This window comes from Pagrus pagrus (genome assembly GCF_965226575.1).
Source record: "Pagrus pagrus genome assembly, chromosome: 8".
NCBI classification, from domain to species: Eukaryota; Metazoa; Chordata; class Actinopteri; order Spariformes; family Sparidae; genus Pagrus; species Pagrus pagrus.
Window position 1 is genome coordinate 6,023,887 of NC_140192.1, and position 13,821 is coordinate 6,037,707.

Sequence of the window (13,821 nt, forward strand, 5' to 3'; positions counted from 1 at the left end):
TGTGACCATGCCTCTAACGGGATCTGCTCCGTCTGCGTGGAGTCTTTGATGCTCCCATCATTTAGTCCCATCCTCGGCCTCCGGCTGTCAGTCTTTGCTGGTCTAGATTCATCTCTGTCTCTGCCGGAGACCACTCTCTTCCATCAAGGAGTCTCTCTCTGTCATTCCCCGTCTCGCTCGCTCTTTCTCTCCCTTCCCCATCTGCACATTCAGGTCAATCACGTTTCCTGTTTATCAGCATCCTCCCCTCTTCGTCTCCGTCTCTGTGTCTCTGTCTTTCCCCTCGCCGTGTCTCCGTCTGTTCCATCACAGTGACTCCGCTCCCTCCCTGTTCGTCTTCCTGTTAAAGTGGAGCCGTCTCTCACTCTCTTCTGTCTGTGTTGCCGTTCCTTCCTTTCTGTCTTCGGCAAACAAAGTGGACAAGAAGAAGCACGCAGCACACCTGGGTCCATGAATTCAATAGCTTACTGGAAATGAGATTGGATAGGGAATGTGGATGAGTCAGGTGTCAATCCACAGACGCCGTGAACTCGTGACTTTTCCCGTAAGACTCTCTATTTGTCAAATCGATGACAAATATCAGTTGGCTTAAAATCTGAAAATGAAATGCTCGGAGTGCATCCATGCAGCCAGTGGGCACATAAGAAAACGGATATGTAGTCATACACTCCCACAGATTTGGATTAAATACTGTAATTTAGATGGCTTTAAATAGTTGATGACAAACCCAGAATAGAAGGCCTCCAACTCACCATTATTATTACTAACCTTTATTGTATATTTTGAGGCGTGTACTTGCAGTAAGTAAATGTTTCCAACAATGTTCAAACTCAGAGAAAATCACGAGTTTACTCACGGTAACGGTGCGCCTCACGTGGCCACCTGCCGCCACTTTCGGGATGGGGAAGTCTGCGAACCTTACGTAAATAAAACTTAAAAATTTTAACAATTGTGTTTGAGTCACGTCAGACAGCGGTGGTTGTTTAATGGTGTGTACATCAACAGTGAAGCGAGTTTGACGGCAGGAACATTTGTGTTTATTTGCGTTACTCATGCAGTGTTTATCTGCCCCGAACAGACCGTTTACTTTCCTGCACATTAACCGTAAGCTAACGTTGGTGAGCAACACCGCACACCAGGTGTTTCAGGACAACTCTCGTTCGATTCAGTGCGCACCAGAGATACAGTACATGCTGTCTGTTTAAAACGTCACATTTAATCAATTGCTGAAATAGTTGGCAACTAATTCAGTTGATCAATTGTTGCAGCTCCCCTTGATATCCTGCATTTGGTCAACAGGAAATGGCATTTTAGAGAGGGGGTTACATCTACACAGATTTTGTGTTTTGATTCTGTACACCTTGAAACATCTTTTTACAGGATGCTTAAATACTGTTGCCTGATGTGGGTGGATGATTAAAATTCAAGTCACTGTTTACAGTAAAAAAAAACAGGAAAGTGAGGTCGGAAAGGATGCAAATTGGTAAACAGCAAGCAAAGATGATAGTGTGTGTGTATGTGTGTGCCCATGTGTTTGTATACGAGGGTGAATGCCTTTGCATGAGCGGGTGACATTTTATCAGTAAGGAATTAGGATGCTTGTCACTCTGCCTTGAGGGACCATCTCCGATTACTATTAATGAAGCATTATGCCCCACACCCCCCTGCCCCTCTCTCTCCCTCTCTCCCTCTCCCTCTCTCTCTCCCTCTCTCTCTCTCTTTCTCTGGCTTTCTGTTAGTTGTTAATTAAATTTCAGCAGGGATGATTTGGCAGGAATACCCGCTGGCTTTAAGGGTAAACAGCCTGGTGATAGAGAGAGGAAGAGAGTGATAGGTGACAGATGTGTGTGTGGTGTAGGTGGAGGTGGCGGGGGGGTGATAATGAGGGATTTTAAAATTAGAATGGATGGGCTTGTGAAGGAAACGACAGGATTTCGAGCTCCACGGCCAAAAAAAAGATGGCCTGGTGCGAGAAAAATCTGGAATTGTTCTCAGTAGGTAACCGGCCTTCCTGTGATCCCGATCCCAATTAAAAATCTTGGATATTTGTTGGGATTTTTTAATGCGAGGGAGTTGTTTATGTAGAGGTCCAGTGCACTCTGCCCTTCAGAGTAAGTTGTGTTGTATTGAAAAGGCTTGTGGGGAAAATACGTAACTCAGAAAAACTAGCTACAAGAGTGACTGAGCGTGTCGTCTTGGAGCACATTATCTTGATTCACTCTGGTAAAGTAAATCCCCATTAACTGTTTGTTGATATTCCCAAATGTATTGTTATTTCAATCAGTGGCGCTCGGCTGCTGCATCTTTCCAATTACCTATTAGGAAGTGAGGCGAACATCCTGGTAGATGGAACAAAGTGAAGTATTATGAGCTAGAATGGTACTCAGTAGAGCGCATGCCTCCGCCAGGTCCCAGCAGCCCCCTTTAATTCAATCAAGCCCAAACCAATATCAAACTTGATAGCCCTGAATCTACTCTAAATCTCAAACCACCTATAACTGCTTGACCATATCATTTAAGCACACCTGATCTAGGATCTATATCAGATTGTACTCACTCATAGATAACAGCCAACTAAATAAGCCTGATTCTTTTATCAAGATCCATGCAATTATTCCCTGAGAAATTAGGGAAAATATCGGAAACGATATCTGGATCGACACCAAAAGTGAACAGGGTCTGTTGTGGGCCGAGACCCGTCCTCCATCTAAGTTTCATAGAGGTACTTTCAGTAGTTTTTGATCAATCCTGCCGACAAACCAACCAACAAACAAACCTATGTCCGGATCGAAGCCAAAAGTGAATAGGGTCTATTGTGGGCCGAGACCCATCCTCCATCCAAGTTTCGTAGAGATACTTCCAGTAGTTTTTGTTCAATCCTGCCGACAAACCAACCAACAGACAAACCCATGTATGTGAGAACTTCCTGACACCTCCTTACACCCACTACTGTGTTTCATACAGTAAGATTGTGTGTGAATGTGTCAAAAAGTGGAGGTAGAAGGACATAGCTGAGTTTTATAGCTTAAGTCAACATACTGTAAGCAGTCCTTGAATATTGAATGCACATGAATTAGCATACTGTGCTTATTAGCAATCAACATTTTCCTGTTGCCCCCTGGCTTACACTAACCTTCCATGAAGGTAATCTCCGAGAGACTCACCTACCCATCCCCAGAGACGTGATACAATTCCCATAAACTCCGGTATGTGTATGTTTGTGAGCGTGTACAGTACAGTGTACAGCTAAAAGTGTTATTGGTATGCAAGACGCATGTAGTGCTCATGTTCCACGTTGCAGATGTGTTTTTATTTATGTCAGCACTTGTATGTGTGTGTATAAGTGGGGGCGCTTGAGTGTTTACTTGCAATACATGAAAGGTGTTTTTTAACATTTGCATCAGCTGTGACAACTCGAGAGAAAGAAGCGTAAAACACCCAGCAGACTCCACCAGAAAATTCAGGAAATATGTCATAGATAACATGGTTGAAGCTAGAATATATAACTCAAGAGAAGACATGACACAATTCTCTTCATTTTACAATTTTTTTGTTTTTTGTTTTTTTCTGCTTAAGCCTCATTCGGTCTTTGGACAGATGCTGAGATAATTGACTGACTTAATGGCTTTGGACACTTGTGCTTCTGTTACTCTACATTTTAGTGTGTAACTGATACACATGAAGGTTTTTAGCCACTGACTAAAGGTAATCTGGATCTGCTGTTTTCTGCTGTCTTTTAAAGTTATATATTCTTGCTTTAGCTTCTAATAGTACATTAAAAAATGTAGCTATGAATTTGGGTCGCCTAATTATTTTAAGATTGACGTTTGAATATTGCACGTCAGTATACTGTATATGTTCTTGTTTGTTCTGTTCTGAATATACAAAATATTCACATCAACAACTACCAAACTGCTGCGAGGCTGTATCTCAGACAGTACAACAGAATGTGTTCCAATAGACCCTTTTCATGGCAGACATTTTTACTTGAAAAGCACAGGTGTGACCAATGACATTAACCACGGCTCCATTCTATTAAATGTCCCAGTAAGCCCATGTCCAGAGGCCTGGAGCTAGCCCACCTAAATGGAATGCAGCCCATCATTAACGTTCCACCTGTGCCGCTCCTGCTTTCACACTTCAAAATGTCTGCCTTGAAAAGGGTCCGTCAGCCTTAGCGATTGTAATAGTCAATTGACGTCGTCATGTTTAGTGGTAAATGTGCACGGCAGGTTTTGTCTGTCTGTTTTAAAGTGTGACACAGTGAGAGTTTTAAAAATAGACTGTGATGTGATTAAAGTGTGACAGCGTCTTTGGATGTGTGGGTGAAGTCAGACTCGCTGACAACATTTTGAAGAGCTTAAAGGATGACGTGAAGCTTTGCCGCTCTGTCATTATGTAGTGTGAAATAAGGGCAGCTTTGAACAAACCCAGTTTGTTTCGGTAACGTACACATTTAAATACGATCCTGTTCAATTCAACCGGTCATTTTCTGAGATGAAGTCCAAAGCGTCGCCATGAAATCCTGTCTCTTTCTCTGTGTGCAGCAGTTATGACTGGTCCTTGATCCAGGTCATGCCCCTGTGTACTGCAGTGTATCATACACACACTGATACCTTATCAGCAGCCTGGCCTGCTCTCGTCTTGCTCCCCTTATTCCTGCCAAGTTCCCAACATTTGTCCCACGCTGCAGCGAGGTGTTGCAGTTTGCGGGGTTGATTATATCTCCCTTTACCCTTATTTTCTTCCTTCACTGTCTCACTTGTTGTGGTCGTGTTGCATTTTCTCTCATCAATTTCCTTCTCCTTTGTTTCTCTCTAGCCGATCTACTGACAGCTCCTCCCGACTTGACAAATGCAGCTGCCATGTATCGTGGCCCGGTGTACGCCCTCCACGATGTTTCAGATAAAATCCCGATGACCAACTCTCCTCTCCTCGATCCTCTTCCCAACCTGAAGATCAAAGTCTACAACTCCTCCGGTCTGGTCACGCCACAGGACGACCTCGGAGGGGACTTCACATCCAAACTGTCTCCTAAGGTAACACGATGAAGGCATCGCTCAATCTAATGTCTGCATCTTTCACTCACGTTGATGCTTTTGCTTTAAAATATTCTGTATGGACACATTTTGAAATCACTCCTCCTGAAGTGAGGCCACACTGCGGAAGCATTGTGAGTAGCACTGAAACACGGCAGCTATGTATTCCCAGTCACATAAACACAAAACCAAACACCATTAGTATACACGCAGCTCAGTGCCCCAGTTTCCTCCCTCTGCTCTGTCAACTACATGGCATGCATACCAGAGTCAGTTGTCACAAATACAGATGAAACCACTCGGTTTCATCACTGAGAACCTGTCCTGAGGCAGCGTGACAGCTGAACTCCCTATCTTTGAGCAGCTTCAGATCAGTTTTTCAAGATTTCTTCTGTTAATATGCTGTTTTTTTTCTAATTGTGGCCTTTTGAGCCTCCACTGCATCTAATGACTGACCTTGCCTCTCTAATTTGAGGATCTTTTTTTGTTTTTTTGTTTTTCGTTTCTCCCCCGGTGTCTGTTTCTAACACACTGAAGCTCGTTCTTGTCAGCTTTGTGTGACGTGGGAGTAAACTGCTGAATGTTAAGTCCGTATTTTGCATCTCACAGTGGACGATTCGACAAGGAAATGCAAAGCAGGTCATATTTTACCACTTTACCCTAAGGTGGTTTCATAGGTTTCATACTGTAAAACCTCCCTCTTCCCACAGACTGCCAGCTCAGCCCTATGGCAGCGCTCCCAGGCAGATGCAGATACTCCCTATGGCATTTTAGTCAGTGGTTACCAAGAAATCATCAGGAAAAAAAACAAAACATAATGATTAATGCAGCAAAACTCTTGTAGAAAAGGGAACATTAACAGATAATCAGCCAGGCAAACAAAACTGCAGTGACCCACACAACCGGAGATTGGCCTTGCAAAAAAAACAAAACTCTAGACCTCCATGAACTTTTGGTTTCATTAGAATACATTTTGTACAGCACTTGACATCCGCTCTTTCAGATGGGTTTTGTCCTTCAAACCACGCCACATTGATTTTCTGCACACGCAAATGTTCATTGCTTTCAGTCTCCACAGAGCATAGGTGCCGCTTGCTTTATGCAGAACGGTACGCTACACAAAGGTTCTCATAGGGAAAACGGCACGCTAACGTTAAGACACTCGATTATAATGCTACGATGCATTCAAGGCTCACGCTAAATAACTTCTCACACTGTTGGAAACAGTTTTTAATCTCCTGTATAAAGTCATTATAATACATTTATATTACAGGATTTTTCACATTCTTTGCCACAAGTGTTGTGAATACCATAAATGTCACAGAGGTGCAATGGGATTAATGTAAAAAAAAGTGAGATTTTATTGAGTTGAATGCAACAGTTATGGCATTGCACAGCCCAAGGAGGCATTTAATAACCTTTTTTTACCATTTAATAGAGTTGGGTTGATCCAAACAGCTTCAATTTTTTTTTTCAAACTTTTCATTCCTAGGTAACTCAGTCTCTGTTGGATAACAGCGATACTATGAACCTTCGCAACCAGAGCTTGGCCCGAACACGGGACCCCTCCTGCACCGCTCATGGCTCCTTCAACAACCAGGGAGGACACCTCATCGTACCCAACTCTGGTAAACCTTCTTACACATGCTTTACAGCTCATCATCAATCTGGTTATTGGTGCTAATGCAGTGACCAGCCATGATTTCATATAAAGATCGATATGTACTTTTGAGATTTGAGCCCTACAGCCAGCCACCAGGGGGCGAGCAAGATGTTTTGGCTCCAGTTTTCAGGAATAACGCTGGGCTCTGTGGTCATTTTAACATAACAGCCAAACTGTTTGATTACAGCATCAGGTGATGCTCACTGGTCCAAAAGACGTTATCCCAGAACTTACATTGTGAAAGAAGCAGCTGTAAAACGCTGTAAAACATTTTTTTTTAGCCTCACAGCCCCTGCAAAATGATCTGTGTCACAATCACATTCAGTCGGATACATTTTGGAAAGGATAGAGGAGCCACACGGTTGAATTATTTTATAATCAAGTTAGCAGAGGGCTAAACTGGAAATTAGCCACACGAGGATGTGGAAGCTTTCTGGAAATTTACACCAAGGCAGTCAAACTTTTCTGGCTTCATGCCCCACTGAGCAGCTGTGATAGGAGTAAACTGGCTCTTCCTCTGATGCCGTATCAAGATTTCCCCTCATACCCATGATCTTTATATAAAATCAGTGGATCAGACAGAACACACAGACAGTTCAGAGGGCTGTGCGATTTCTGTCGTGCTTTCTGTCTCAACACTCCAGCATATGGTCTTCCATATTGGGTTGATTACACAAGGCTTTCTTGTGATGTTTAAAAAAAAGGTGTGAAGATTGAAGAATCCCTTTTTTATGACGATTACATCAACATATGATCAGACATTACACGATTATTACATTGCGTGAAGAAGGTCAAATCTATTTTCTGCACTAAAAACCAGTGCTGCTAAACAGTCAACGCACCACAAAAAAAAGCCTTGGGATATTCTCCGGCCCTCTAGTTTAAAAAGGACAAACTTTCAGTAGACTTACGTTGGGATTTAAAAGCAGTAGGCAAAAAATAATGAATAGCGTACCTGCTGATAGGAAGCAGCTCTCGGAAGCTATCAAACGCCGCAGCGCAATTCGCTTGATGTATTTAAGAGAAAGTTTTACATGGGTTGCCCTTAAAAAATGATTATTCAATAATTAATCATAATGATAAATAATTCAGTTGTGCACGGTGAAATTAATAAATCCAGTGATGAATCTCATTATTTCTGCCTCCATCCATCCTCGCCTCCCCTGTCCTCCCTCCTGCAGGCGTGAGCCTGTTGGTTCCAGCGGGCGCTGTTCCTCAGGGTCGGGTGTATGAGATGTATGTGACCGTGCACAGGAAGGACAGCTTGAGGTAAGTTTTGTCTCTTTCTTTCCATCAGTTATTTCTCTCTGTGGCTCTTTTCCCTCTCTGTGTTGTTCCCTGTTGTCCCCATTTTACCATCTCCCTCCGCGTTCTCCACGTTTCTTTGTTTTTCTTCGCCCGTACTTCTCTTTCAGTGGCTCCTCAGACCTGTTTTGTATGGTTGCGTGGGGAGGCTTTCACAGTGTGACATAGGCTCAGGATGCACAGCAAGGAATGAGTCATTTCTTTTTTATTTTTAGTGTTTATGCACACCTCCTTTTGATGATTCATTCAGCAGAGGTCAGTTAATACCACAGTGTCGTATTAGTGCCAGAATTAATATTCCTAGATAGCTGAAAAGAGGAGATTATAACAAAGTATTTCACACATTAATTATTACTACTTAACATTATAATCTGTGCAGTAATCCACATAATTAACATACGTAATCAGTTTTTGTACAAATTTTAGAATAGTGTTATTACTCCTGACACACATTTTTCTAAACTGCTGTGTGACCACCAGATTTCTTTTATCAGTTAATGCCGTGCCATATATCCAAAAAACAAACACCAAGCTTTTGACAGCATATGCAAAGAGATCGCTGTTTCCACAGTAACTAACAGATTAGTGGTTATTTTTAGGATTACAGTAATCCTGTTACATGTACTCTAATCCTTTACTCCCAAACCCTGTGCATGAGTGTGGGACACGAGAGAAAAGGCAGAACATTTCTGTATTCCAGCTGTTTTGTGAACAAATGTCATTGATGCAGATGTTTGTCAGTACTCTTTGAACGTTGAAGGTTAATATATATATATATAGTTTTTCTTTCCATACTGTTAACATTCAAGAAAGAGGGAGATTATTCAACAGAGACAGCATCGTACCGATGCTTTGTACATCAGTCAATGGAATAAGTTTATCTTACGGGCATGTTGTTGCTCTGAATGTCTGCCCTTTCTATTTTTTATCCCATACAACTAAAGCATTTATAGAAAAAGCAAATAGCGTCTGACATTTCTGTATCTACTACAATGGAGGTGAATTGTAATAAAACAATTTAGTTGAAGAAATCAGCAGTTTTTTTAAGAATCACTGGTTTAGTTTGCAGAATAATCTTAGGAAAATGCGATCAAATGTTTTCATAGGGGGAATTCTTTGGAAGAAATCAGGTCCAATTAAAACAGTCGGATCACGTATTCACATCCTCTACTGAAGTAAAAGCTCCAATAACACAAACTTGGATGGAGGATGGATCTCGACCCAGAATAGACCCCATTACTGCTTCATGGATCTTGATGAAATCTGGTATCTAGGATTTAGTGTAATTTGATGCAGATCCAAACAAAATTCCAGATGTTTAATTCAATATTGGATCAGGCTTGATTGAATTAAAGGGGACTGTTTGCAGAGGTATGCACTCCTCTGAGGATGTGTGGATCGATGTAAAAGCAGGATTTTACTGTTATAGTCGGTTGAGACTGAGCCAATTGTGCACTAATTTGAATAAGAATGTAACTAATGATTATTCTAATTATGAATTAATCTGATTATTATTGAGTGCTGGAAACAATTATTAAAATAGTTGCCAATTAATTTTCTGTCAGTTGACTAACTGATGAATCCACTTATCGCTGTCAGCTGTACTAGAGGTAGTTGAAGTAGGAAGTGGCATGAAAAGAAAAGACTCAAGTACAAGTACCTCATATCTGTAAATGTACTTAGTAACAATCCACTGCTGCTGTATTATCCAGTGTAACAAGGACGCATTGTGTGGGATTCTCTTAAATGCACTACAAACTGAATTATATGCACCTTCACTGTACTGGGGAGCGACTGCAACATGTTCTGGGCTCATAAAACCAAAAGTATCCTTATGGCTGGAAACCAAAAGGGCCAATCAAGGACGCATGCTCTTTAATTATTTGGGTGAACTGACTCTTCAAAGCGTCCACGAGACCCTGAGCTTTAGGACACTTGTCCTAGTTTCGGTTCAATGTGTTCTCTCCTATGCATCCGTTCTAGCTTCTCTCCAATCAATGGCAGTCAATGAGAATTGAACCCCCTGCAGGGCGCTACAGTACTTCTAAGAGTCCACCCTCTCCTTTGTCTTCATCACAGTCAATGGCTGGCGAGCAAAAAAAATCACGTGGCTACATTGACTCTCCTCAGAAACACGTGGTGAGCTGGAGTCATGTGGTTTAGCTCGTTAAGACTCTCTGGTGTCTGTTTTCCCGCATGCGTGATTTTAAAACATCCATGTTCTCTATCTGTATGATAAAAGAAACATAACATGAAGATAAAAATGTATAAACACTGCGAGGGGCTACCTCCTGCTTACCTTAGGTAAGTCAAACTGTTACAGTTTGAGTCATACTGTCTTTATCTGTTAGCTTCTCCTCCCCATGTGAACCCTTCGCGAGTCGATAATGAGCTCCAGCAGCTGAATCGATAAAACTGCTAAGGATTAGTGCCCCCCTGACACGAGGTGGGCTTAAAAAAAAAAAAGAAAAAGAAATCGCTTTTAAAAATTTTGATCCATCTCCTCCGTCCGTATGGGCTCAATAAATATCTTCAGCTGCACGGGGGAAGAAAATGACTGGATAATGGATTACACAGGAGAGCACGGCCATTTCCATATGTGATTTCATATTTAATTAGCATTTAAGGATGCAGTTTTACCTTTTTAATTTAATAATGAAGGACGGCTGATAAATGATCATTTCCGATGGCGTTTGATACGTGTAGTCTCACACTTATTCGCAGCGGATGAGCCTGTGGTGTTCTGCGGTTGCACCGTAACATACATTAGTCAGCAAAGTGCTCGAGGTTCCAACACTTGAATTTACGACAAAAGGCAGGAGAGCCTGTGAACAGCAGTCATTTATTTCCTGCCCATGAGCTGTGAGCCACTGACTGGAGCTGAAGCCCTCCTGACTCCACTAATCATCCTCTGATTGAATTTCTGCTGCTCTGCTCTGTTTTGTTCTCTTGATTTTTTTTCATCTCCACTAAGCTTCTCTAACTGCACACCTGCCGTTTCCATCATGCCAGCTGAGTTTTTCCATATGTGAACATTATGATAAAAAAAAGAACACAGACGAGTAGTGAAATCAATAATGCTTCCTGCAGCTGCACACAAGTTGGTAGCCAAACAAGGCAAGCCCTCCTGTTGCTCTTCTCTCAGGAGAATCATTTCACCTCGGTGTTATCTGTCTTTTCCAGACCCCCGGTAGAGGACATCCAGACGGTGCTGAGCCCAGTGGTGAGCTGTGGCCCTCCAGGAGCCCTGCTGACCAGACCAGTGATCCTCACCATCCACCACTGTGCTGACAACGTCCATGAAGACTGGCTCATACAGCTGAAGAACCAACTGGCCATGGGGGAGTGGGAGGTGAGTGTTCACACTGTATCTTGTGTGTATACTATTAAATGGTAAATGTAAATGACTGTATTTATGTAACGCTTTTGTAGCTTTTGAGTGCTTTACAACACAAGTCAGCATTTACCCATTCACACACACATCCATACGCTGATGGAAGAGGGCAGGACTGTTGTTTTCTTGGCTCAGAGCAGAGACCTTCAGAAGGACTTGTCATTAGATATCACACTTTAAGAGTTTAAGACACCAAACTGTCGTCAGAGAACTAGCCGTGTCGAAGGCTGACTGTTGCGTCGCCTCACATCTCCTGTGTCCTGGCCAAAAAGCTGCACTTGAACGCACCGCAAAGACTGCAGCTGACGGCCAACAAGCTTGTACGTTCTGTAGCCGGGTGAAAGGAAGAAAAACCTCTCTGCTGACGCACAAACTGTGCAGCAGCTTTTAATGGAGGCCGCTCTCACTTATATAGCTGCTTTTAATCGAGAATGTGTAGAAAAATAAGAGAAACTGCGCTGAAGGAGTGAATTCATTGATAGTGACAGGCTAAAGGGGCTTTCCCTGTCTTTGTCCGTTTCTGTTTTAATGCTCTGATCTGCTTACTTGACCCGGCCAGTCACAGTGATTTCTCTTACTGATGAGCTGTTGCCAATTCTGCATGCCGAATCAGCCAAAAACCCTCCAACGGTGGGTTATCCAGTGCCAGACAGCTGACCGTCGGCCTGGTGTGTCGGGGCCTTCAGAAATAGTGTGTCAGCTCGCTATCTGAGAGAAGGGAGACTGATAAAGCACAGCTGGGACCAGCTTGTTGTCACTGTAGAAAATGAGTATTGAAACCATTTTGAATATTGGGAATTCCTATCGTTATATCAATATTTTTACAACAACACTGTGTACTGTTTTTAACCGAGCTTGCGGTGCAACCATCAGACATTATAGCTGTACTGAGAATCATGCACGTACTGTAGATACACAAACACATACAGCAGCTTAATAGTCCAAACACAAAGAAGCCACACACCTGCACACAGTCACTGCCAAAGTCATGACACACTATGACTCATGCAGCACACATACATGCTCACATACATCATGGCCCGTGGAACGGTCCACATTACGCTCACACACATGAAGGGAGGGAGGAAAAAGAAAGAGGAGAAGAGAAAATCCGGTAAACATAAAGTGCCTACAGGCTAGCAGACAAGCAGGGGGTTGAAGACTCCTATCAGAAGCAATTTGTTATGCCCCTGCCGTCCTCCTCTTCTCTCATCTTTCTTCTTATGTTTCCATCCCTCCTTTTTTTCCCTCTCTCCGTCTCTCCCTCCCTCCTCCCATGTCTCTCAGCGTGAAGTCTCTACCTCAGCAATCTGCTTTTGTGTGTGTGTGTGTGTGTGTGTGTGTGTGATTGCGTCTGTTTCTGCGTGTCGCGTGTGTGTGTGTTGGTGCGTGCCCGCGTGCGTGCGTGTGTGTATCCTTGTGTGTGGGTGTGGGTGATAAGGCTGTCTTGCAGCATCACTGTGTCTACAAGGCCCCCGTATGCTGTCTTCTGTTGCTTATCACAGCTCAACACAATGTCTCTGCACAATTAGCCATGCATAAGATTCTGTGTGTGTGTGTGTGTGTGTGTGTGTGTGTGTGTGTGTGTGTGTGTGTTTGAGGAAGAGAGAGAGAGAGAAGGGGTTGGGTGCAGAGTGGGTAAAGACGAGAAAAATGAAAAGTGGAATTTCATCAGGAAGTCGATTTGTTTTTCTCTTATTGCAGTAGAACATCCATTTCCCATCAGAAAGTTTTCCCCAAAACAGGGAGAGGAAGGTAATTGAATTCCCCTCACATCAGGGGGGAGCAGCCACGGTTGTGATTACCAGTAATAACAGATTCATACCGTATTGCTTTCCTACCTCTTTGTATTGATTTGACTCGCTCGTCTGCAGGAACACAACTCCGCATGAACTGCGATTCAAAACTCAATATTTGCATGAGCCGGGGCGCGTGTGCGGCGGATCCATGTGCTCGCAATTACTCACAGTCACGCGCGCTAACATGTGTACGTGCACAGCTAATTGAAGATTCAGCCCCCTCTACATGAAGAGAACACAGTGAGCCTGCGCATCCTCGCTCGACCCGAAGAGCCGTATGGATTTACCATAACTCTCAGGCTGCGACAGGGAGCTGTAGAAATGATATGAGCAACAGCAGCCAGCAGATAATCACAGCGGGATTGGACACACTTCACAGACGACAGCTCTGAACAAGTGTTATCATTCTCCTAATGGACACCTTGATTTACTTTCAGGAGTCATATGTACGGCCAGACTTGCATTTACATTTCAATCTCAACTCAAACTGGAAAAAAAATCCAGCAGCTGTGTTTTTAAGATGAATTACCAGACTAACAAAGACGAGTCACACACTGTTTACCGTCTTATTAAAAAGACCCACCGTGCAAAATGATTTAAAACTCCTGTTGCAGTGATTTT

General features: G+C 43.0%; 1 protein-coding gene across 4 annotated transcripts in view; it reads left to right on the top strand.

The window, feature by feature from the left end:
- unc5ca (unc-5 netrin receptor Ca) overlaps window positions 1-13,821 on the top strand; it is a 230,723-nt gene that overhangs the window by 202,524 nt on the left and 14,378 nt on the right. For all 4 annotated transcript variants that reach the window (XR_014623084.1, XM_084359379.1, XM_084359380.1 and 1 more), the window contains 4 exons: window positions 4,822-5,039; window positions 6,532-6,667; window positions 7,884-7,971; window positions 11,191-11,359. Coding sequence is in view for 3 of the 4 variants with exons in the window: in XM_084359379.1 (XP_084215505.1) it covers window positions 4,822-5,039; window positions 6,532-6,667; window positions 7,884-7,971; window positions 11,191-11,359 (611 nt within the window). In the remaining variant the exon portion in view is untranslated. The remainder of the gene's footprint in view (window positions 1-4,821; window positions 5,040-6,531; window positions 6,668-7,883; window positions 7,972-11,190; window positions 11,360-13,821) is intronic.